A 23,768-nucleotide genomic window follows, 5' to 3' on the forward strand; every position below is an offset into this window, starting at 1 on the left:
ATTTCAATGGCTGCGCCCATGAAGACATAACTACTTTAATTTAAAATGCCAAACTTTTATGTGTCATCAAAATGTTTTATTGGAGAAGTTAAGCTTTCATCTGAAGACACAGTTGTAGTTCACAAATACAAATTAGGTTTCGAACGAAAACATTTGATGAAAGTTGGCGATTTTTGCTTGCATGTGAAAGTGAAAGTAGAAATCCTTGCAGCATCGTCAGTAGAAGAATCATTGACTGGTCAAACTGTACCAGTTATCGCAATTTCTACACAAGTTAAAGACAAGGAATGCTCCACCTTAATTTGTTATATGATTTTCGTTGATCTTGAAAAAGATCAGTTTATTCCTTTGCGTAAGTTTGAAATAAACTTTAAAAATTCATTTTCTAAACTGAGTGAATGCGCCTCTAGGTCTAATTTGTACCTTCTTGATGGGCCATGTGTGGCCTTATGTGAGAGATCAGAGGTTCTAATGTATTATGTTCCATATGGAACAAACCTTGAGCAGTTCTCATTCAACATTAAAAGTTTAAAGGAAGGAATACATCAGTGTTGTAGCGGCTCGAAATTAACTATTAGGTATCAGAACTCACTTGAAATCAAAAGGATCCTTGATAAATATTTATTATTTGTGCGACTTCAACTTAAGTCTAAATGTGCTGAACATGGTTCTGAGGTTAAAAACATTGTTAGAGTACTTAACTTTTCTGGAAAGCACTTTTCAGTTTTAAATTCAGACCAGTTCTTTCCAAGTGAATATAATGAATGTGTGACTAGTATAAATGTAATATTCCTAGAACAGGTTGATGTAGAATTGTTCAATAATGAACTATACTTAGGAACGTCAGAAGGTTTCATTGTTCATGTGAAGAATGGAAATATTTTACACTGTAACAGTATATCTGAAAATTGTTCTGTTACTTGCCTAAAAATGGGGAAACACCTTGAAGATGGTGCAAGAATTCTAGCTGGAACTGAAGAAGCTTACAGTGAAATAACATATGAATTACAGGTGAGCTATCAGTTGCCACTTGAGCGTGCCGATTTCTCCTGCAGGTTGCTCCGTTCATAAAATGAAAAAATGATTAAAATTTATAAGAACTTGCTGCCATTCTGTTGATACCACAGACGGAATTCTGAAGTTAAGTAAATATTTAACATTTTGAGTATTAAAGTCTTTTCATTTTCAACCATATGGCTGTTTTACTTCTTTCTGTTGTAAGAGGAAACAGTTGTTAAGGCTTCGTCGCCGTCTTTGCAAATGCCACAACAAGATTTAAAGGACTCCAAATCAGGGAATAAGAATTTCGTCTGTTTGTTCTGTAGGTATTAACTTTTGTTGTGAATCTGTGAGTCATTCTCCAGCAGCCTGAACAAGAGTTTGGAAATCACATCAATAAAAACAGTTTTATGACAATATTATGCTCTTCAAACAATTCTTGTAATTATTTGTACCATCTTTGTACCCCCCGACAACAAAGTTGTAAGGTGGGTATACTGGTTTCAGGTTGTCTGTCTGTCCGTCTTTCTGTCTGTCCGTAGACACAATCTTTTGCGCACCATCACTCTTCATCCCCTTGACACAATTTAATGAAACTTCACATAAGTGATCAGTAACAACAGTAGTTGTGCATGGGGCATGTTAGTTTCTTTCAGAAAAAAAAAATTGCAGTTACGGGACTTTGTTTTTTAGCTCGACTATTCGAAGAATAGTCTAGCTATTCTACTCACCCTGGCGTCGGCGTCGGCGTCACACCTTGGTTAAGTTTTTGCATGCAAGTACATACAGCTATCATTTAAAGGCATATAGCTTTGAGACTTATTTATTCTTTTTCTAGGTCAATTACCAACCTCACCTGGTCAAGTTCCATAACTCTAACATGTATTTTGAGCAAATTATGCCCCCTTTTGGACTTAGAAAATTCTGGTTAAAGTTTTACATGCAAGTTACTATCTCCAAAACTAATGCAGATATTGAATTGAAACTTCACATGTGTCTTCGGGGTTATAAAACTAGTTGATAGCACCAAGTCCCATAACTCTGACCTTCATTTTGGCCAAATTATGCCCCCTTTTGTACTTAGAAAATTTTGGTTAAAGTTTTGCATGCAAGTACATACAGCTATTACTAAAAGGCATATAGATTTGAAACTTATTTTTTCTTTTTCTAGATCAATAACCTACCTCACTGGGTCAAGTCCCATAACTCTGACATGTATTTTGGCCAAATTATGCCCCCTTTTGGACTTAGAAAATTCTGGTTAAAGTTTTGCGTGCAAGTACATACAGCTATTACTAAAAGGCATATTGATTTGAAACTTATTTTTTCTTTTTCTAGATCAATTACCTACCTCACTGGGCCAAGTCCCATAACTCTGACATGTATTTTGAGCAAATTATGCCCTCTTTTGGACTTAGAAAATCCTGGTTAAAGTTTTACATGCAAGTTACTATCTCCAAAACTAATGCAGATATTAAATTGAAACTTCACATGTGTCTTCGGGGTTATAAAACTAGTTGGTAGAATCAAGTCCCATAACTCTGACATGTATTTTGGGCAAATTATGCCCCCTTTTGGACTTAGAAAATCCTGGTTAAAGTTTTGCGTGCAAGTACATACAGCTATTACCAAAAGGCATATAGCTTTGAAACTTATTTATTCTTTTTCTAGGTCAGTTACCAAACACACTGGGTCAAGTTCCATAACTCTTAACATGTATTTTGAGCAAATTATGCCCCCTTTTGGACTTAGAAAATTCTGGTTAAAGTTTTACATGCAAGTTACTATCTCCAAAACTAATGCAGATATGGAATTGAAACATAACATGTTTCTTCGGGGTTATTAAACTAGTTGATAGCATCAAGTCCCATAACTCTGATATGCATTTTGGTCAAATTATGTCCCGTTTCGAACTTAAAACTCTTTTGATATTTAACATTTTGGGTAATAATTTCCTGCTTCTGTGACAATATTTCGAATAGTCGAGCTTGGCTGTCTTACGGACAGCTCTTGTTGTAACTATACAATATACATAGACACAATCTTGTGCGCACCATCTCTCCTCATCCCCTTTACACAATTTAATGAAACTTCACACAAGTGATCAGTAACAACAGCAGTTGTGCATGGGGCATGTTAGGTTCTTTCAGCAACAAAAATTGCAGAGTTATGGGACTTTGTTTCTTGTTAACATACTATGTACATACAGTCTGCATGTGCAATCTTGTATGTGCCTAATCTTCCGAATCCTTGCACACAGTTTAATGAAACTTCACACAAGTGATCAGTACCAACCCTAGTTGTGCATGGTGCATGTTATGTTCTTTTAGAAAAATTCTGCATAGTTATGGGACTTTGTTTTTTGTTACTTTACTGTATAAATACAGTCTATATACATACAGTCCACATAATTATGCAATCTTGTGTGCGTCAAATTGCAATGTACTGTGTCAGCGCATGTGGGGGGTACATTCATCACCTTTAGTGATAGTTCTAGTTCTTTCTGTATCATTTTAGGTGGAAATGCAGTACACTGGTATCATACATGCTTTGACTGGAGACTTCTACCAGGACGGTTCATTGCAATATTTATTGCTGAAACAGGATTTTTCAGAAGGATTTTGCTGGGTACTGACCAATCTAAAAGGAAGAGTTTTGTCGTCAGAAGATGGTAAATATAGTTGGACTGAAATCTCGGGGCTTTCTGCTGTAGTTTAGGAGGATGATCCATACTCCTGGCTTTGGGATTTTCTGTAGTATTATGATCAAAATTTGGAAAACAAATATAATGTACTCAATTTGTAATTAATGAAATTGGCATAAAGTTAACTTACATACAGCTGTTCATTAAAATAACTTTGATAGTCTTTGTTATCACTTTTTGCTGTACCTTTTACAGAAAGATTGATCTTTTAGCGAAGTTGCTGTAGAGAATACAGTTGGGAATATTTATCTTAACTTGGGGAAAAACGATACTCTTTTCAACTGGGTGTGTGACCCAACTGGGAGTATGACTGATAATGACCCAATAACTAAAAGTCAGTCAAATAAAACCTGTAGGATTGATAGTTATTTAGAATGTTAGTATTTTTAATAAAACCTATAGTTATTTAGATCAAGGCTGCTCAACCCTGGGGTAGTGGGTTCATGACCACACCTTCAACTATGACACCATTACTGGTTTTTCCAGGAAGCGAACTTGAGAGCATTTCAAATTATAAGCTTGAAGCTTTCATCACAATCAAGCTAAACCAAATTAGTATAAATTATTTAGATTAAAGAATACATCTAATGTTTTCAGTTTTGAAAAACTTTTTTGCAGTGAAGACCCTGTAACTGAAAGAATTAATTGTTACGATTTACTGCATATGATGCACTTTTGTCAATTATGGCATTATATTTTTATGTATACATAACCTGAATTGTAGTCTGAATATTTTTCATGTTGTTCTCTTTAAAAATTGATTTTTCTCTCAGGTGACACCGGTGACCAGAAACAGGCACCAGGCAGCTCGGACACAGCTCTTAAAGCACTGAAAGCTCGACTACAGGTTTCCTGATTCTATTTATTATCATGATTATAGATTATTTGAAGAGGTCTCCGTTGTAACATTTGTCAGAGGAGGTCAGAAGATAATGTTAGAAAAGCAGAACATAATATTCTTCTCAGCATCAGACTATTATAATATTATATGAGCCGTGCCATGAGAAAACCAACATAGTGGGTTTGCGACCAGCATGGATCCTGACCAGACTGCGCATCCACACAGTCTGGTCAGGATCCATGCTGTTCACTGTTAGTTTCTCTAATTCCATTAGGCTTTGAAAGCGAACAGCATGGATCCTGACCAGACTGCGCGGATGCGCAGGCTGGTCTGGATCCATGCTGGTCGCAAACCGACTATGTTGGTTTTCTCATGGCACAGCTCAATTATAGTTATAATGACTTATATTGCATTTGAGTATAAGATTGAGAGGTGACCTTCATGGCCAAGTGGTTAAGGCTCTGACTTCAAATCACTTGCCCCTCACTGATGTGGGTTTGAGAATCTATTTGGGCATAGAATCCTTTATGTGAGGAAGGCATCCAGCTTGCTTACTGAAGGTTGTTGATTCTAGTCTGTGATGAAATCATGCACGGAGGGGCACCTAGGGTCTTCCTCCACTGTGAAAACGAAACAGAATAAGGTTAAGACTAGCTTAAGGCTCTCAAATTGAATGGTATTAAATTTACTTGTCTTTTTTTAGACCTGATGACATTGAATTTCAATTAGATTTGGTTTACTACAGATTTGCTAAAGGCCATAATATTATCTTTCATGTAAAAGGCAAAGTAAAACTTTGAAAATAATGTTCTTCACAAATTATTAAAAGGGACAGATTTGCTAAAACACGAGAGGTCTGTGCAGATATTCTGTTGAAGTTCTTGAATATGCAAAATATTTGTATTTATTATTCTATGTATGAATCTTTCAGCGAGAGCAGATACTGCTGCACGAGGAAGAGTTACAAGCACGTAGGACTGCAGACTTCATAAGTGATATGTTCACAAAACAGGTCTCCATAGCAGCTGGTGTATCGCCAGTCCCAGCTTCACATCAGGTAACTAATACACCGTGTCTGTGATATCGCAAGTAAATAGCTTCATTTTTCATTGACTTTTTACATAGATTATACAAAGTATATGAAGAGCTATCCTACTTGCTTTTTGGCCTCAGTATTCACAGCTTAACTATGATTTTGATGCACTTTCACTTTATATCTTTTAACTTATGTTTGCTATGCTTAGTTTAAAATTTTTGCCCCTTGGTAAAGGATTTTGGAGACCATTCTCAAATTTTGGTTTGGCTAGGACTTGAACCTATGACCTCCACATCAGGAGTCCAGTGCTCAACAGTTACTGTTCCTCCATGTTAGTAGAACAATGTCACATCATAAAAGTTTGATTCATGTGTTATTGTAACAGTAACGACTTTATTTAAAGAGGCAACACAATTGGGCAACCCCAGTCTTCCCTGTGAGCCTCTGGCAAATGTCAAGTATACAGTTACAGTGACTCATAAATAAATGCAATAGTTATGCAGAATATTCAAGCAGTGAGTTTAACATTGATGTAAAGGCCTGGATCTAAGAAAATCAATAGATAGAATTTCTTAAACTAGAAAGATTTTAAGGATGAAACAACATTAGTTTTGTACTTGCACAGAAGCGACATTGTATTTGTGGTTTAAAATCATGCAGCTGTAGGGTTCTGTTGCCCACCAGAGAACCACCAATTTAGATGGTTACTTTTAAATGTCTGTAGCTTGGAGATGATCTTATATTTAATGAGAGAGTGTTCCAAAGTTTTGAGCCCGAGTATGCCAAGGACTCTGCAAAATTCAAGTCTTGGTTTTGGAGCTGAAATTATTATATTATTTTTGTCATAATCTAAAAAGAGAAGTGTGTATGCTTGTATTTACCATACCTGTTTGCAGTTATAATATATGGAGGAATGGAAGATGTCAAATCATGAAAGAAATGTTCATATTACAACTTTGCAGTTCTGTAATTCAGCATTCCACATTAGCGAGTGTAAACTGAGGCTTTGTATAGTAAAGCATCATGCATGTTACGCTACTAGTTTAGTGAAATATGTAACATTTCATTCATGAAAATGGTATGTTGAGTAAAACCTGTGTTAACCCTTACCTTACAGGAAACAATTGATTCTGCCTTTGCGACCAGTGTAGATCATGATCAGCCTGCACATCTGTGCAGTCTGATCATGATCTGCCCTGTTTGCCATTCAGTCAGTATCTTTTTGGTAAGCATCCCTTTTAACAGTTAATGGTACTGTCAAAATTGGAAGATTGACAAGTTCATTATAGAAATTTAGCCAGGTAAGGGTTAAAGACTGCCTGTGAACATAACCAAATGGCTCTAAAGACAAGTAGTTTCATTTTTGTTTAAAACAGCTGTGGATAAAGACCTGTCACTTATCACCTTTATAATTATAAAAGATGGCATTTTTTGCCCCTTCCAAATTGAAGAATAGTTCCTTTTCCCAGCAGTGGCAAAGAATTCCAAAGTTTAAAAAGAACGAAACATTTTTTGGGGCAGTTTTATTTTACTAACTAGGAAAGGAGCTTTTTTCAGATTAACCTCTGTTATAGACCTCTATCACAGGAGGGCAGAAAGCACTGTTTCACTGTTTCACAATAAAATGGTCTGTTCCCAAATATGGCGATTAGTTTACATAAATTTTCCACTTTGAAATGCCAGGGCTGCTTCCCGATCTCCTGATGAAAAACCATTGGTTTGACTGTAGTTGATTGTATTGTATGGGTATTCAGTATTTCATTTTGCTTTTGTAAAATTTCAGAAAAAAATTGTTCCTTCAGTTAGCTAAATAGGTAGAGTATAAGACCGTGAATTGAGAGGTTAGGTGTTTGATCCCCTAGCCAGGTGTATATTCTTCATGAAGATTTAAAAAAGACCATGTGTGAAGTCATGGGACTTCCACCTGTGATTGTACGGAAGTTGTCAGCAACTTGTGAAGGACAAGGCAGTTCTGGTTCAGAATTCAGGATAAATGACCGCCATTACATAACTAATGTTGTTAGAAATCGGCGTTAAAACAAATCAGACAAACAAGTTATCATGTTAGACTTTCATGTTTGAATTGCAGCTTGAAATTTTTTAAACATATAGAACAACTGATGTAACATGTATGTTTTTGTTATCAGTCTATATTTTGGTGTTACAGTCAAATATGATGAGCTTAATAGTGGGGGCAGAAGATACTAAATGTGAAGGTGAGCTTAAAACAGGAAGTAGACCTATTGTGGAGGTGAAAGATCACTGGCAGAGAACCTACGAGGACAGTTGGTGTATCGGTGTGGAAGTTGTTTGCTCCAGTAACAGGTTAGTTTGGCTTAAATAATGAAAATAAGAACATACTCATTGTGTTCTGGCAAGAAAATCTAGTTATGAAATATTGGGAACAGGCAGATTTTTAAGTCTTTACTAGAATAATTATCATCTTTGTCAAGGATTACCATAAGTGGAATTTGATACCCACATCTGTCCTTGGCATCTTGCATATCTCTCTTCACTACTTAACATGATAAGTAAAAAATGTGAACAGAAAACCAGGAGGATGGAATGAGCATCATTTAAAAAAAAAAGAAAAAACAGGAAAATTGAATGAAGAAAGTGTTTTTTTGCAGTTCATGTTTGCTTAATGAAGTTAATTTGTTATGCTAGTCAGCAGTTTCCTTGCAATTTTGTATTTTCAGTATTCTTCAGCTGTGAGTATAGCTTTATATAAGCAGTGGTTTCCATAACAACCATGGAATACTGAAATCATACATAGAGAAAATGCAAAAAAACCCTGAAAAGTTACTGATTGTTGGTCTGAGTTCGTCATTTAAAATGTAATATTATGTTGATTTATATAGGTAGTTTGTTTAAAGAATGAATAACAGTTAGTAGTTTTCTTTTTACTAAACTTGTAAACAGCATGTTGATTCTTAAAGGAAAAAAACAAACAAACATGGTAGTTATGATACCTGTTTGAGCTGTGAAACTCTGATAAAAGATCTAAGGCTGCTCACTTGTCTGCTCCTAAATACAAGTAAAAAAATTTGGCTCTGAGAAAGTGGAACTTGCAGCAGTACTTGTCCTGCAGGAAAAGTCAATTTTTAGCTCGACTATTCATAGAATAGTAGAGCTATTGGACTCGCCCGTGCGTCGGCGTCTGCGTTGGCGTCCACGTCCCGATTTGGTTTTTGTATGTAAGCTAGTATTTCAGCAACCACTTATGGGAATAGATTGAAACTTCACACACTTATTCACTGTGATAAAATGACTTATATTGCACAGGTTCCATAACTACTTTGCTTTTTTACAAAATTATGCCCCTTTTTCGACTCGTATTCATTCAATTGACAAGGCTGTTGAATAGTCGAGCATTGCTGTCCTCTGACAGCTCTTGTTTACCAATGCTGTAATAAATTCATTGAAAACAGAGCCGTGCAGAAGTCGGATATCTTAATGATCAAAAACAAAAAGTTGATTTATTGTTCCAGACATGATCCTGATGTATAACATTTTCACTGGATTTTGAAATAGACTCTTTCAATAAAAAACATTTATCCTTTATGAATTGTACAATGAGTACAAATTGCAGCAGGAAAGAGTGAAACTTCTGAGCAGCTTGTCCTGCAGGACAACTCGCTTCAGAGAATTTGTCAGCCCTGCCTCTTGTTTTTCTAATGGTTAATAACATGACCTATTTTTACATTTATTCAGATCCACCAAAATATGGTTAGATGTTGTACAAGACGAACCTCATACAAACACTTTGACCATGAAATCTTCATGCTTAACATTGTCTGCAGATCGGACTGGTTCCCATGCTAGTATGGACCAGGAACTGAGTGCTGGAACCAGTCATGTAGGGAACCAAGGGGGTGATACTTTTCTTGTAAAAAGACAGAAATTAACTGAGAACACGGAGAAAAGAGTGTCAAATCCAGCTTTTCCAAGCAAAGGTTTAAATAATGTCAACTTACAAAGTGTTAAAGATGTGGTTTCCATAAATGTAGGAACAGTAGTCTGTGTTTTACCAGTGCCAGTGTTTGGACGCACAAACAGTGTGACAGCAAATTTGATTGTAAACTGGACTCATCCCGAACAGAGTAATGTTCTTAAACAACAGGAAGCTGGTAGTGATGAAGGAGAAAAGAGTAAAGGACACAGTGGTAGGATATATACTCTATGCTGTGGTAACATCACATTGAATAGCAAGGATGTACTGGATGCCCGGTATGAGCTCAACTTCATTGTGGAGAGTGACAGGGAAGATCAAGAAATGGATGATTTTAAAGGTACATGTAAATATTAGAAGAAATATTATGTATTCAAGATTTGGTATTGTCCTGTTGTAACTTCTAGTCTACTATTGAAAGAAAAGCGCTATTCGGCTCATCCAGATGCCAACATCATCATTGGCGTCCTACCTTGAGTAAGGTCTTATCTCAGTAAATATTACATATACTGAATTGAAACTTCACACAATGCTTCCTTGACATCAGACGTGAATTGTTCAATTTAATTAACTCTTGGTTGAATTTAATAGCCCTTTTTCAACAGCAGATTGGGTTTAAGGTTTGCATGCAACTGACTGTCAAGCTGTTTCTCAGTAACTGCTGTATGTATTGGATTGAAACTTTTAGATAACTGTTAATTAAATTTGTTGTAAATTTTGGTGCCTTCTATTAATGAGACTTTCTTACACAGCCAAGTTTGGTAACTCTTTTGATAGGAATTATTGGGCTTTTTAGACTAAAAAAATTTAATTTCAAGTTTTGCATGCAACTTACTTTTATGCTATATCTCCATATAAACAAGAAATAATATTCAATTGAATCTTTTGCAAGGCATTCTTTTCATAAAATGTACTTTCTTGAGCAAGTTAGAGAACTCTTGATTGATTTTTTTTTTTTTGCAAAGTTTGACCCGTCTTTAACTTAAAAAATTGAGTTGAAGCTTTGCATGCTAGTTAATGTCATTGCCATGAAAATATTTTAAATAATATTATAGTAAAGAAGTCTTGCCTGATTATATTAAGTTATGGCCCATGTGCAGATTAGAATTTGTCAGATAGTTGAGCTTGCTGTCTTATAGAGAGTTTTTGTTCTTTTTTCAAGAACTGAGGAACAATCTACTAGCATGGCAGCATATACAGACCATTCACACCCTGGTTGTTAAAGGCAACCCTGGTATCCTGGCAAGACTGGAATCTCTTCTCACCAGCCCCTGTGGGTTTGTGTATAACCAACACTACGACTGCTACGTAACCGTGGTGAAAGCACTAGGCGCTATACAGATACAGCTTGAACCCCAGACCAGTGATGATGGTAGAATGGTGAAGGTCTACACCAGGTGAGCTTTCTAGACAGTTCATCAGTATTGTTAAATTTCCTGGTCCTTTGGGATCATAGAGTCCATTCAATTGATGTGTAATAGAGTTCTGCTTAAACCGGTGCTAGGGGGTGTGAGAGGTGTTGCCTATTTCATTACCTCTCATGAACAGACTCAATCAAACCGAGTCAGCTATTATTCTGCTTGGTTGCATTCTTTGCTTCCAAAGGATCTTTTTACAGGTTTTATTGACATTTACCCTGTTGGCAAGGTCAAGTTAAACATCATAGGGACTTGCCCGTTGGGAAAGTTGAAAAGCAAGACTGTCTTAATTGTCTTGAAAATGAACCTATTTTTCCTGTTGTATGCAAAGAACAATAAAAAAGTTAATGTTTGATAAGCCTATATCATAATAAACCTATTTTAGTTAATTTCTTAGTTAGAAACTGATAGGCAGCATTCTAAAGAACTTTAAAGATGGTAATAGAAACTTTTAAATTATTCAAAATAAATTGTTTTTGACAATATTGCCAAAAGAAAAATATAAAACATTTCAAAAGTTGAATTAAATAAATATTATGTTGATAGGTGTTTATTTCTGTTAATCGTGTTTTAATTATGTGTCATAGGGCCATTGCACCTTGAAATTAATGCTACCTGGGTCACCTGGGGTCTTCCTCCATCATGAAAATTTGGAACGTGCCATATGACTTATAAAGTCTTATATATGTATATATATATTCGTGTTGATGTGATGTTAAACCCAACCAAAAAATAAGTAAATTACACTACCCTGTTAAAATACCCCTCAAAAACAAGAAGAGCAACTTTATGCTAGAATATAGTCAGCTAACTTTTCAGCAAAATGTACATCAAAAGGTGTTGGCAGCAAGTGCGTCTGCCTGTTTTGGTTTTCCCTCCCACTCATGTAAATGGACAATAACTTTAATAAAATAGTATAGTACTATTGATGTTATCCAGGCGAGTTCCTTTCTCCCATATATAGATAAGATCCCATTGTTCCTGTCAATAGCAATGAGATATATAGCTGTTTGGATTGATTTTGCTATCATGGTTGGATGAATAATTCATTGCATGTGCGGTTTTTTCTCCTAGATTTGTTTTATAATGTCATACATTGTTTCCAAGGCATGCTTAAGAATCATGCAGTACGAGCATGAAATATATACTTTAGAATTGTTCGTATACATGAAGGATTTTTTAACATGTTTTTTTTGGTTGCATCTGTCCACGAAATGAAGTTCCAACAAACAAATAAAAGTGTTCACTTATTGTTATGCCCCCCTTTGAAGAAGGTGGCCTTTATTGTTTTGCAGATGTCGGTTGGTCGGTATGTTGGTCGGTCCGTAGACCAATCCGTTTCCGGATGATAACTCAAGAATGTTTGGGCCTAGGATCATGAACTTTGGTAGGGAGGTTGGTCATGACCAGCAGATGACTCCTATTGATTTTGAGATCAGTTGCTCAAAGGTCAAGGTCACAGTGACCTTGAACAGTTAAACGGTTTCCAGATGATAACTCAAGAATATTTGGGCCTAGGAGCATGAATCCCTATTGTTTGGAACAGTTAAATGGTTTCCGGATGATAACTCAAGAACACTTGGGCCTTGGATCATGAAAATTGAGAAGGAGGTTGATCATGACCTGCAATTAAACCCTATTGATTTTTAGGTTAGTTGCTCAAAGGTCAAGGTCATACTGACCTTGAACAATTAAATGGTTTCTGGATGATTACTGTAGATCACTTGGACCTAGGATCATAAAACTTGATATGGAGGTTGGCCATGACCAGCAGATGACCCCTATTGATTTTGAGATCAGTTGCTCAAAGGTAAAGGTCACGATGGTTCGGAACAGTTAAATGGTTTCCGGATGATAACTCAAGAATGAATGGGTCTAGGATCATGAAAGTTGATAGGGAGGTTGGCCATGAACAGTAGATGACCTATATTGATTTTGAGGTCAGTTGCTCAAAGGTAAAGGTCACAGTGGTTCGGAACAGTTAAATGGTTTCCGGATGATAACTCAAGAATGCTTGGGTTTAGGATCATGAAAGTTGATAGGGAGGCTGGTCATGAACAGTAGATGACCGCTATTGATATTGAGGTCAGTTGTTCAAAGGTCAAGGTCATAGTGACCCAGAACAGTTAAATGGTTTCCAGATGATAACACAAGAACGCTTCCTCCTAAGGTCCTAAAAGTTGATGGGGAGGGTGGCCACGACCAGCAGATGACCCTTATTGATTTTGAGGTCTATAGGTCAAAGGTCAAGGTCACAGTATTAAATGGTTTCCAGATAATGTCTGAAGAAGGCTTGAACCTAGGATCATAAGTTGATAGAGAGGATGGTCATGGCCAGCTGATGACACCTGTTGATTTTGAGGTCAGTCTGCCAAAGGTCAATGACACAGTGACCAGGAACAATTATGCAGTTTCCAGACTATAACTTGCAAATGCTCGGGCTTAGGATCACGAAACTTAATAGTGAGGATGGTCATGACCAGCAGATGACCTCTATGATTTTGAGGTCACTAGGTCAAAGGTCAAGATCACATTGACCGAGAACAATGGAACTTTTTTTGCCAGATAACTGGAGAATGCTTTGGTCTGAGATCACATTTGATACAGAGATTACGTATGATTGGTCAATGATTCATAATTATTGATTTGATATCAGTATGTCATACATCCCGTGCAAAGTGACCAAATAGTTTCTGTTCCTTGTGCAATTATTGGATGCATCAAGGGGGCATTTTGTTTTTGACGAGCTCTTGTTTCTTTAGTATTTGAAATCCACAAATATAATGTCTCAAAGACAGTTGTTTTGGCCAGTACCACAAGATTGAATGCCATGAGATTTAAGTGCTTACACAGTGTCATATGTACATTTTATGTAGAAATTCAAATTGGCTTTGATTGAATTGAATATAGAATGTTGTGGTTTCTTGTACTTTGTCTCTAATGAATATTGACTAATGGTCCCTTTAGAACCTTCCTTTCTAATTTTGCCTGATATTTGGTCATAAGCTTTTTGTAATGATAAGAGAAGGTGTTCAGTTGTAAACTTCTTATGTATCTGGGTAAAGAAAAATAGGTCCTTGTGTCTTGGTACGGGCAGACATACACTGTACTTGTTTACTTGTCAAGCTTTTTATTGTTCTTCATATTTCATAATTTTAATGTATTCTTAAAGCAAAAACAAAACAATGACTGTCATTGTTTTGTTTTTGCTTTAAGAATACATTAAAATTATGAAATATGAAGAACAGTGTATGTCTGCCCGTACCAAGACGCAACAATAACTGAGTAACAGAACTGATTTGTCTAATATCTGGTCAAACCTTTAGTGCAAGTAGATATGTGTGGAAAACTGATGGAACTTCAAACATTTTAAATGTGTTTACTGTGTTTGTTTTTATGCCCCCGTCATCTACTGATGCGGGAGGCATATACTGATTGTCCTGTCCGTCCATCCGTACGACGTTAACCAAATGGGACCGTTTCGTCTAGCATCAATACCCCTTACTAGAATGACTTGATACTAATGCAGATGTAACCTGTGACCATTCCTCATCTTCAGACATCACCTGACCTCAGTTTGACCTTGACTTTGACCTCATTTTGGAATTAGGTTGCTTTATATGGGCCATCTCTTGGTTAACCAAATGGAACTGTTTCGTTTAGCATCAATGCCCCTAACTAGAATGACTTGATACTAATGCAGATGTAACCTGTAACCGTTCCTCATCTTCAGACATCACCTGACCTCAGTTTGACCTTGACTTTGACCTCATTTTGGAATTAGGTTGCTTTATATGGGCCATCTCTTGGTTAACCAAATGGAACTGTTTCGTTTAGCATCAATGCCCCTAACTAGAATGACTTGATACTAATGCAGATGTAACCTGTGACCATTCCTCATCTTCAGACATCACCTGACCTCAGTTTGACCTTGACTTTGACCTCATTTTGGAATTAGGTTGCTTTATATGGGCCATCTCTTGGTTAACCAAATGGAACTGTTTCGTTTAGCATCAATGCCCCTAACTAGAATGACTTGATACTAATGCAGATGTAACCTGTGACCATTCCTCATCTTCAGACATCACCTGACCTCAGTTTGACCTTGACTTTGACCTCATTTTGGAATTAGGTTGCTTTATATGGGCCATCTCTTGGTTAACCAAATGGAACTGTTTCGTTTAGCATCAATGCCCCTAACTAGAATGACTTGATACTAATGCAGATGTAACCTGTGACCATTCCTCATCTTCAGACATCACCTGACCTCAGTTTGACCTTGACTTTGACCTCATTTTGGAATTAGGTTGCTTTATATGGGCCATCTCTTGGTTAACCAAATGGAACTGTTTCGTTTAGCATCAATGCCCCTAACTAGAATGACTTGATACTAATGCAGATGTAACCTGTAACCGTTCCTCATCTTCAGACATCACCTGACCTCAGTATGACCTTGACCTTGACCTCATTTTAGACTTAGGTTGCTTTATATGGACCATCTCTTGGTTAACCAAATGGGACTAATGCAGATGTAACCTGTTACCATTCCTCATATTCAGACATCACCTGACCTCAGTGTGACCTTGACCTTGACCTCATTTTAGACTTAGGTTGCTTTATATGGGCCATTTCTTGGTTAACCAAATCGGACCGTTTCGTCTAGCATCAATACCACTTACTAGAATGACTTGATACTAATGCAGATGTAACCTGTGACCATTCCTCATCTTCAGAGATCACCTGACCTCAGTTTGACCTTGACCTCATTTTGGACTTAGGTTGCTTTATATGGGCGCTTGGTTAACCAAATGGGACGGTTTCGTCTAGCATCATGCCCCTTACTAGAATGACTTGATACTAATGCAGATGTAACCTGTGACCATTCCTCATCTTCAGACATCACCTGACCTCAGTTTGACCTTGAACTTGACCTCGTTTTGGACTTATGTTGCTATGTATCGACAAGGATGCCACCGGGGGCATCAAGCGTTTATTGAACGCAGCTTCTTGTTTTACATATGAAATACAAAATGTACATACTACAATCAAAGCATGTTAGTACACTAGTATTTCTTATTTAAGTAAAGTGAGTCTTCACCCTTATCGATTTCTCAGATTTACACTTCCCTATTAATCCATGACACTCAAACATTCCGATTTTGGTCTTTGGCATCAAAATAAATTGGCAACAATAAAACTAATTTTGAAAACTGCACCCCTCCCCCCTCCAAGATGAGCTTTTGTGATCACCCTTCGTCTGCCCTCTGTGCGTGCGTGCGTCAACAATTTCTTGTCTGCACGATAGTGGTTTCATTTATGATTTTATTTTAACCAAACTTGCACATAACTTGTATCACCAGAAGATCTCGGTTCCTTTCTTGAACTGGCCAGATCCAATTATGGGTTCCAGAGTTATGGCCCCTGAAAGGGCCAAAATTAGCTATTTTGACCTTGTCTGCACAATAGCAGCTTTATTTATGATTTGATTTTTACCAAACTGGCACACAACTTGTATCACCATAAGATCTTGGTTCCTTTATTGAACTGGCCAGATTCTGTTATGGGTTCCAGAGTTATGACCCCTGAAAGGGTCTAAATTAGCTATTTTGACTTTGTCTGCACAGTAGCAGCTTTATTTATGATTTGATTTTTACCAAGCTGGCACACAACTTGTATCACCATAAGATCTTGGTTCCTTTCTTGAACTGGCCAGATCTCATTATCGGTTCCAGGGAAAACCGAGACCACTTTTCTGTGGTACTACATGGATGGTACCTCCAATTTGTAGGTGCATTTTGACATATCTGTACCTGGTAAGAATTTTTTTTTCTTTTTGGTTAAATTTCTTCCCTTTGTTGTTCCTGTCCTTTGGACTTAGATATTTTTTCTGAGGATCTTCTTGTCCTCAAGTGCAATGATAACAGGTGAGCGATATAGGGCCATCATGGCCCTCTTGTTTTCTTTTATAAATCAGTCCTTAAAATCAAAATTTGTCAAAATGTGATGAAAAAAAATTGTTGTTGACTTTTTTTCAGGAATGATAAGGACCTGTTCTTAACAATACACCACTTATATGCACATCTACCAGATCATGTTGTGATTCTACCAAGAGAAAACTCATCTGCAGACATGGTTAGAAAATGTCTGCCTGCTCTTCAGAAGGAGGCTGACTTCCTGTCACATGGTCTGCAAAAGCTTCTGGATGACCATGAAGCAGAAAATGCTTCTTTGGATGTAGATGATGATGAAGATGATAGTGATATTAGGAAAGTTGGTGAAAAATTCAAAAGAAGAAGGGAAAGGATGCTACAAAAGCAGAATGAAAATTTGAAAGGTGAAAAAGTCAAACAGTTTATGGAACAGTACAGAACAGTTCAAGAGTTGACAGATTTGGCAGTGGCAACAGGGGGCGATATAATTAGAGACCAAAAAAAGTGCAATAGTTGATTTAAAAAAACATTAGCAACTTGTATGCATGCAAATTATAATTCTAGATTTTTAAGTCTTTTAGTATTGTTATTGAGAACAATCATTATATTTTAGAAAGTTTAACAGTTTAAAGGCAAGCTGTTGTTCATTTGTATTGATCCTCTTCCCTCAGTATTTTTACCAAGAATGATTCATTCCGAAAGTTTATGATTAGATCAAAGCAGTTAATAATTATTTTGCTTAATTGGATTAATAGTTATTATAAGTCTTATGAAATTTTCTTTGTTGATGAGAAAATCAGTTTTATTAAAATCTGTATGAGTGTTCATTTGAATGAGTCACTGATTTATTAAATTGTTCTTTTATTCTTCTATTGACTGTGAGTCAGTTAATCCCGATCGCTTCGCCTAACACCTGGTTTGAAACGTTTTATTGGTCATCAAATGTAATGGGCTGTATACTTAAACCTTAAATAGTAATAAATAATGCTGCATTATCCATATTATTTATTTACATGCATGTTCACATTGCAAACATACTTTTGTGTAATTAGATCTTAATCAAATTAAATGAGTTCGAAATTTTTTGTAAGTATCAATGGCAGAGCAATTATTATCTTTAAATAAGTTTATTATAGTAATCTTTCCTTTGATAGTAGGGTATACTTTGAATTGACATTGATTTTTTATATCATTCAGGTGTTATAATTTTGGTTATTTTCATTCAGGGTTGGATCAAGTTTTAAGAGGTATAAAAGTTTTCAACAAAACGTACAAAAATAAAGATTTTTTTTTTGTGATTCTATTTACTGTATTCAGTTTTCAGGTGTTGTTAAAGCTTTAAAATGAGAGTGTGGGCATTGTTTTTTTTAAAGGTACTGACAAGTCATTTATATTTGTGGGGATAATTTTTGTGGATATTAGGGCTGAATCAATCCAAGTAATTAAATCTCGGTGAAGAAGTAAAATTCCCATTCATCTTATGTTCAAATGTTGAAATCAACAAATTCATATCTCTTCAGAATTGATTTTTGGGCCAGTATCATGAAAATTCAAGCCCATGTATGATGCAAGAATGAAAATTGTGTAACAATTCCTTTAATATAACTATTTTTGTATAATTATATAAAATTTACAGTCTATAAGATTTCTTGTACTTCTTCTAATGTTAATCAGATAGTTTTTACATTTAAATTAAATCAATATATCTTTCAATTGTAAACGCCAAATCTTGCATTTTCAAACACTGCATCTGGTGTTCCCTTGTTGAAAGATATTTTGATCTTACACCGAGACAAATGAACTTCCGTTATATAATCTGCACGTTTCACAAATGGTACAAATATAATTTTACCTTTTAGGAAAATTTTAATTATTTATAGAAGCAATATAAATCTGATTATTCTCTTTATGTACAAAACCCCTCTCTGACATACAAAGAACTTTGATCTGCCCCTGCGTTTTAAGACAGTTTAGCCGAGACACTGAATCATAACAACAGGTGTTTAGCTGGGAAAATAAGTCTTGCATGAAAACTGCTTATTATCTGTTACAAGATACGAAAATTATAAAACTGTACAAATAAGTGTATTTTTGTAATACAAATCCCCATAATTCTGTTGTTAAATTAGGCGAGGTTATAATTTGATAAAAATTGAAAGAAAGCTTTACAGAACATGTGTCACGGTATACTTAAAAGGTGTTTTGATTGTGAAACTGAAGAAAATGGTATTTAGAATGATTTAAGGAGAATACAGGATTGTAAAATTACCATCAGATTATGGTTAAATGTAGAAATAATAGGGTAAAGATAAGTTGAGAAAGGTGTGTAACTTTGTAAAAATCCAAATATAGTTATGGAACATGAGCATTGCATGTCAGATTTTCACAGAAAACAATGTTTAAAAACAAGAAATCAGAATTTTCTTGTATAGCCACAGTTTGGACAAAATTTTTTAGCATGTTCATTTTCCCCAAGTTTCACATATTAAGATGTATATATAACATTGAGAAATGGTAAAATGAGTGAAGATATTGATTACTTATTGGTAAAAAAGCAGGATGAATGTTTTATTTCTCAATTATTTCAAAAGCATTGCAACTGTTCACACCTTTATGTATAATATTTTGGGTTATTTATTAAGATATCTTGCAAAAAATATATGTGAATAAGATTTTTCCAGTCGTCATTTTTACACTTCAGACATTTTCCCACCCACATTTTAAGGATTTCTGAGAGAAAAAAGTTTGCCTTAAATGTGTTAACGAGTCGATAGAAAATTCATAGTGCATTTTACTTCTTATTTTATTATGATGGCTTCAGCCGTCATTTCCCATTCACCTAAAGAGTGGCCGTATTAATTTCAAGTGCTTCCTTTACAAAGCAATTCTTCTTCAAAGCAAATATAATGACCATTTCATTGATTTCCATATTTGGTCATCTGGGCAAATTTGTATGTACGAGTTCATATTTGATTAGGGACCATGATTATGCATAAATGACACTCGAAAATTTTACTTCAGGATGTGTCAGTGTCATATTAAGGAGTGTAAACATGCAATGTCAAAATTGTACCAAAGTTAAATTACTCCTTCATTACATATTTTGAGTGTAGGACAAAAGTTTACAGTTGACAAGTTCCTACTGGCAAATAATTTCAAGAGGTATAGGATTGCACACCTCTTGTTCTTAAAAAAAAATATCATAAAAGTAGTACCAGTTCAGTTTATTTTGCTGTTTTAAAAAAGTTAATAGACGTGACTGTAGAAATATTTGCTATAAACCAGAGATAATTATAAGAAAAACCAAAAGATAGAAGTAGAATTTCCACTTCATCTGTCGAGAAAATGTCAGTGTGGTTAAAAATGTTTTGATCAAAGGGCTAAGATGACTTTCACTGGTCTTTTTTATTTTTATCTGAAACAGACCTTAAAATCCTTATCATTTGTAATTTGTGTTACAGTTGTACTTTTAAGATCTATTGAAAGTCACGTGTATTAAAATTATACTCTGTTTTTATTAGCTTGTCTGATTTTTAAAAAAATCTACAAGGTATTGCCGTCACTAGATTGTCAGCGTCTACGTTGGTTAAATTTTTTGTTTAGGTTCACCTTTTCTCAAAAACTGTAAGAGCTACATCTGTGAAACTTTGCACACTTGTTTGTCATTATTATTTGACTTAATTGGCCAAGAACCATATCTCTGATTTGCATTTTGTCAAAATTATGGCCCTTTTGAACTTAGAAAATTTGTGTTTCTTGGTTATAATTTTTGTTTAGGTCCACCTTTTCTCAGTTTCTTGGTTAAAATTTTTGTTTAGGTCCACCTTTTCTCAAAAACTATAAGAGCTACAGCTTTGAAACTTTGCACACTTGTTTATCATCATTAGGTGACTGTGTAGGCCAAGAATCATAACTTTAACCAGCATTCAAATCATGACCCCAGGGTCAAAATTGACACTGCCCCAGGGGTCACTTGATTTTACATAGGAAAATCTTAAAAAATCTTCTTCTCAAAAACCAGAAGACCTAGAGCTTAGATATTTGACATGTAGCATTGCCTAGTGGACCTCTACTAAAGTTGTTCAAATCATGACCCCGGGGTCAAAATTTACCCCGCCCCAGGGGTCACTTGATTTAAGATAGGAAAATCTTCAAAATTTTTTCAAAAATAAACCAGAAGGCTTAGAGCTTAGATATTTGACATGTAGCATTGCCTAGTGGACCTCTACAAAATTTGTTCAAATGATGACACCCGGGGTCACTTGATTTTACAAAGGAAAATCTTCAAAAAAATTCTAAAAATAAACCAGAAGGCCTAGAGCTTAGATATTTGACATGTAGCATTGCCTAGTGGACCTCTACAAAATTTGTTCAAATGATGACCCCCGGGGACAAAATTGACCCCGCCCCAGGGGTCACTTGATTTTACATAGGAAAATCTTCAAAATTTTCTAAAAATAAACCAGAAGGCCTAGATCTTAGATATTTGACATGTAGCATTGCGTAGTGGACCTCTACAAAATTTGTTCAAATCTTGACACCCCCAGGGTCAAATTGACCCAGCCCCATGGGTCACTTGATTGTATGTAGGGAAATCTTCATAAATTTGCTAAAACTAAACCAGAAGACCTAGATCTTAGATATTTGATATGTAACATTGCCTAGTAGACTTCTTCTTGTTCAAAATAATGACCCCCGGGGTAAAATTGGCCCCGCCCCAGGGGTTACTTGATTGTACATCGAAAATCTTCCAAAATTTTTTTAAAAATCATCAGTTTGACATTTGAAACATGTAGCTCATATTACTCAGGTGAGCGATCCAGGGTCATCTTGACCCTCTTGTTGTATTTAGAATTATGGCCCTTTTTGTATTTAGAAATTGAACTACAGCACTTTTCTTAAGTACTGACCAGCACTTGCAGATGAGCGATGGCACCCATAGGCTGTGCTAGTGTTTTGAAACATTACAACTTTGTAGACAGGAGTTATTAATAAAATCAGTTGTGTTTTTTGCATAGTCTTTTTTGGAGTCGTCTCCATACCACAGCTTGTAAATTTCTTGTTAGTGTTGTTGCCATGCCACTTTGGGTTCAAATACTTGCTTCAGTTGAAACAGTTTGTACAGCTATAATATCCTGTTACATTGTTTGTTCATAATCATTTGGTGTCATTAGTTGAAGCTAATGTAACAAAGCTGTGTTAAATAAATATGTCTTGACAGTTCACTGTAAAAAACTTCATTTTTTATTTGACAAGTAACATCATAAACATTTTAGTGACTCAGCTATTGTTTCAGAATTTATTATGCGGGAAATACTTGTCTTCATTTTATATATATTCAAGATGACCAAACTGAGTTACTTAATGGAACTAATGTTGGACAAATAGTCTACTTATTGGATTAAGATGCCATGATTGTCAGTTTCAATTCTCCACAGTGTAGGTGGTATGTAGAAAATGAACCGATGGTGACAGATAATGTTGTATTTGCCATTATCAGTATAAATATATTTATTACGAAAATTTCATTACAGTAATACACAAAATTTAATAGAAAAGTACTAAAGCAAAAGAAAGCTAATAAAATGCTTCTGCAAAGAAATCTTTACATATAAAATGTAAAGTGTTTATTTTCTATAGTGTCTCCCCTTTTTCAAAAGAGCTAGCCAGTTTGACCTATGAGGCACCTTTGCTCTGAACGTGTTTACTTCCAAATCATATCCTTTAATGCCAGTCACTGGGTAGGAAGGCAGTCAGTACCATTCTTTAACTAGCTGGCAGCTCACCAATGGGACTCATTGGAATGGATTCCAGTGGAGCTCACAACCACAACCGCCCAATCCAAACATATTATGCCTTAACCACTAGGCATGGGTATATTGTTAGCTCATCTGATTTTTTGAAAAAAAAATGATGAGTTATTGTCATCACTTGAGCGGTTGTCGGCGTCGGCGTCTGCGTCGGCGTTGCCTGGTTAAGTTTTATGTTTAGGTCAGCTTTTCTCCTAAACTATCAAAGCTATTGCTTTGAAACTTGGAATACTTGTTCACCATCATAAGCTGACCTGTATAGCAAGAAACATAACTCCATCTTGCTTTTTGCAAGATTTATGGCCCTTTTGTACTTAGAAAATATCAGATTTCTTGGTTAAGTTTTATGTTTAGGTCAACTTTTCTCCTAAACTATCAAAGCTATTGCTTTGAAACTTGGAATACTTGTTCACCATCATAAGCAGACCCTGTACATCAAGAAACATAACTCCATCTTGCTTTTTGCAAGATTTATTGCCCCTTTTGGACTTAGAAAATCAGTTTTCTTGGTTAAGTTTTATGTTTAGGTCAGCTTTTATCCTAAACTATCAAAGCTATTTCTTTAAAACTTGCAACACTTGTTCACCATCATAGTTGACCCTGTATAGCAAGAAACATAACTCCGTCCTGCTTTTTTGCAAGATTTATGGCCCTTTTGGACTTAGAAAATATCAGATTTCTTGGTTAAGTTTTATGTTTAGGTCAACTTTTTCTCTTAAACTATCAAAGATAATTGCTTTGAAACTTGCAACACTTGTTCACCATCATAAGCTGACCCTGTACAGCAAGCAACATAACTCCATCCTGCTTTTTGCAATAATTATTGCCCCTTTTGGACTTAGAAAATCATTTTCTTGGTTGAGTATTATGTTTAAGTCAACTTTTCTCATAAACTATCAAAGCTATTGCTTTAAAACTTGCAACAGTTTTTCACCATCATAAGTGGACACTGTACATCAAGAAACATAACTCTATCCTGCTTTTTGCAAGAATGATGGCCCTTTTAAGACTTAGAAAATCATGGGTAGGACAATATTTCTATTACACAAAAAAAATCAGATGAGCGTCAGCACCCGCA

The 23,768-nt window shown here is 35.6% G+C and overlaps 1 protein-coding gene across 1 annotated transcript; it reads left to right on the top strand.

Moving 5' to 3' along the window:
- LOC123557535 (uncharacterized) lies at window positions 1-20,393 on the top strand. Its single transcript, XM_053543861.1, has 8 exons — window positions 1-1,011; window positions 3,517-3,670; window positions 4,477-4,550; window positions 5,476-5,601; window positions 7,748-7,905; window positions 9,295-9,872; window positions 10,695-10,929; window positions 16,986-20,393. The coding sequence occupies exons 1-8, from the start codon at window positions 46-48 to the stop codon at window positions 17,395-17,397; spliced, it is 2,703 nt and encodes a 900-aa protein (XP_053399836.1). The 5' UTR covers window positions 1-45; the 3' UTR covers window positions 17,398-20,393.
- Window positions 20,394-23,768: the final 3,375 nt, after the last annotated feature.

The sequence above is a fragment of the Mercenaria mercenaria genome, chromosome 5, assembly GCF_021730395.1.
Source record: "Mercenaria mercenaria strain notata chromosome 5, MADL_Memer_1, whole genome shotgun sequence".
Classification (NCBI taxonomy): Eukaryota; Metazoa; Mollusca; class Bivalvia; order Venerida; family Veneridae; genus Mercenaria; species Mercenaria mercenaria.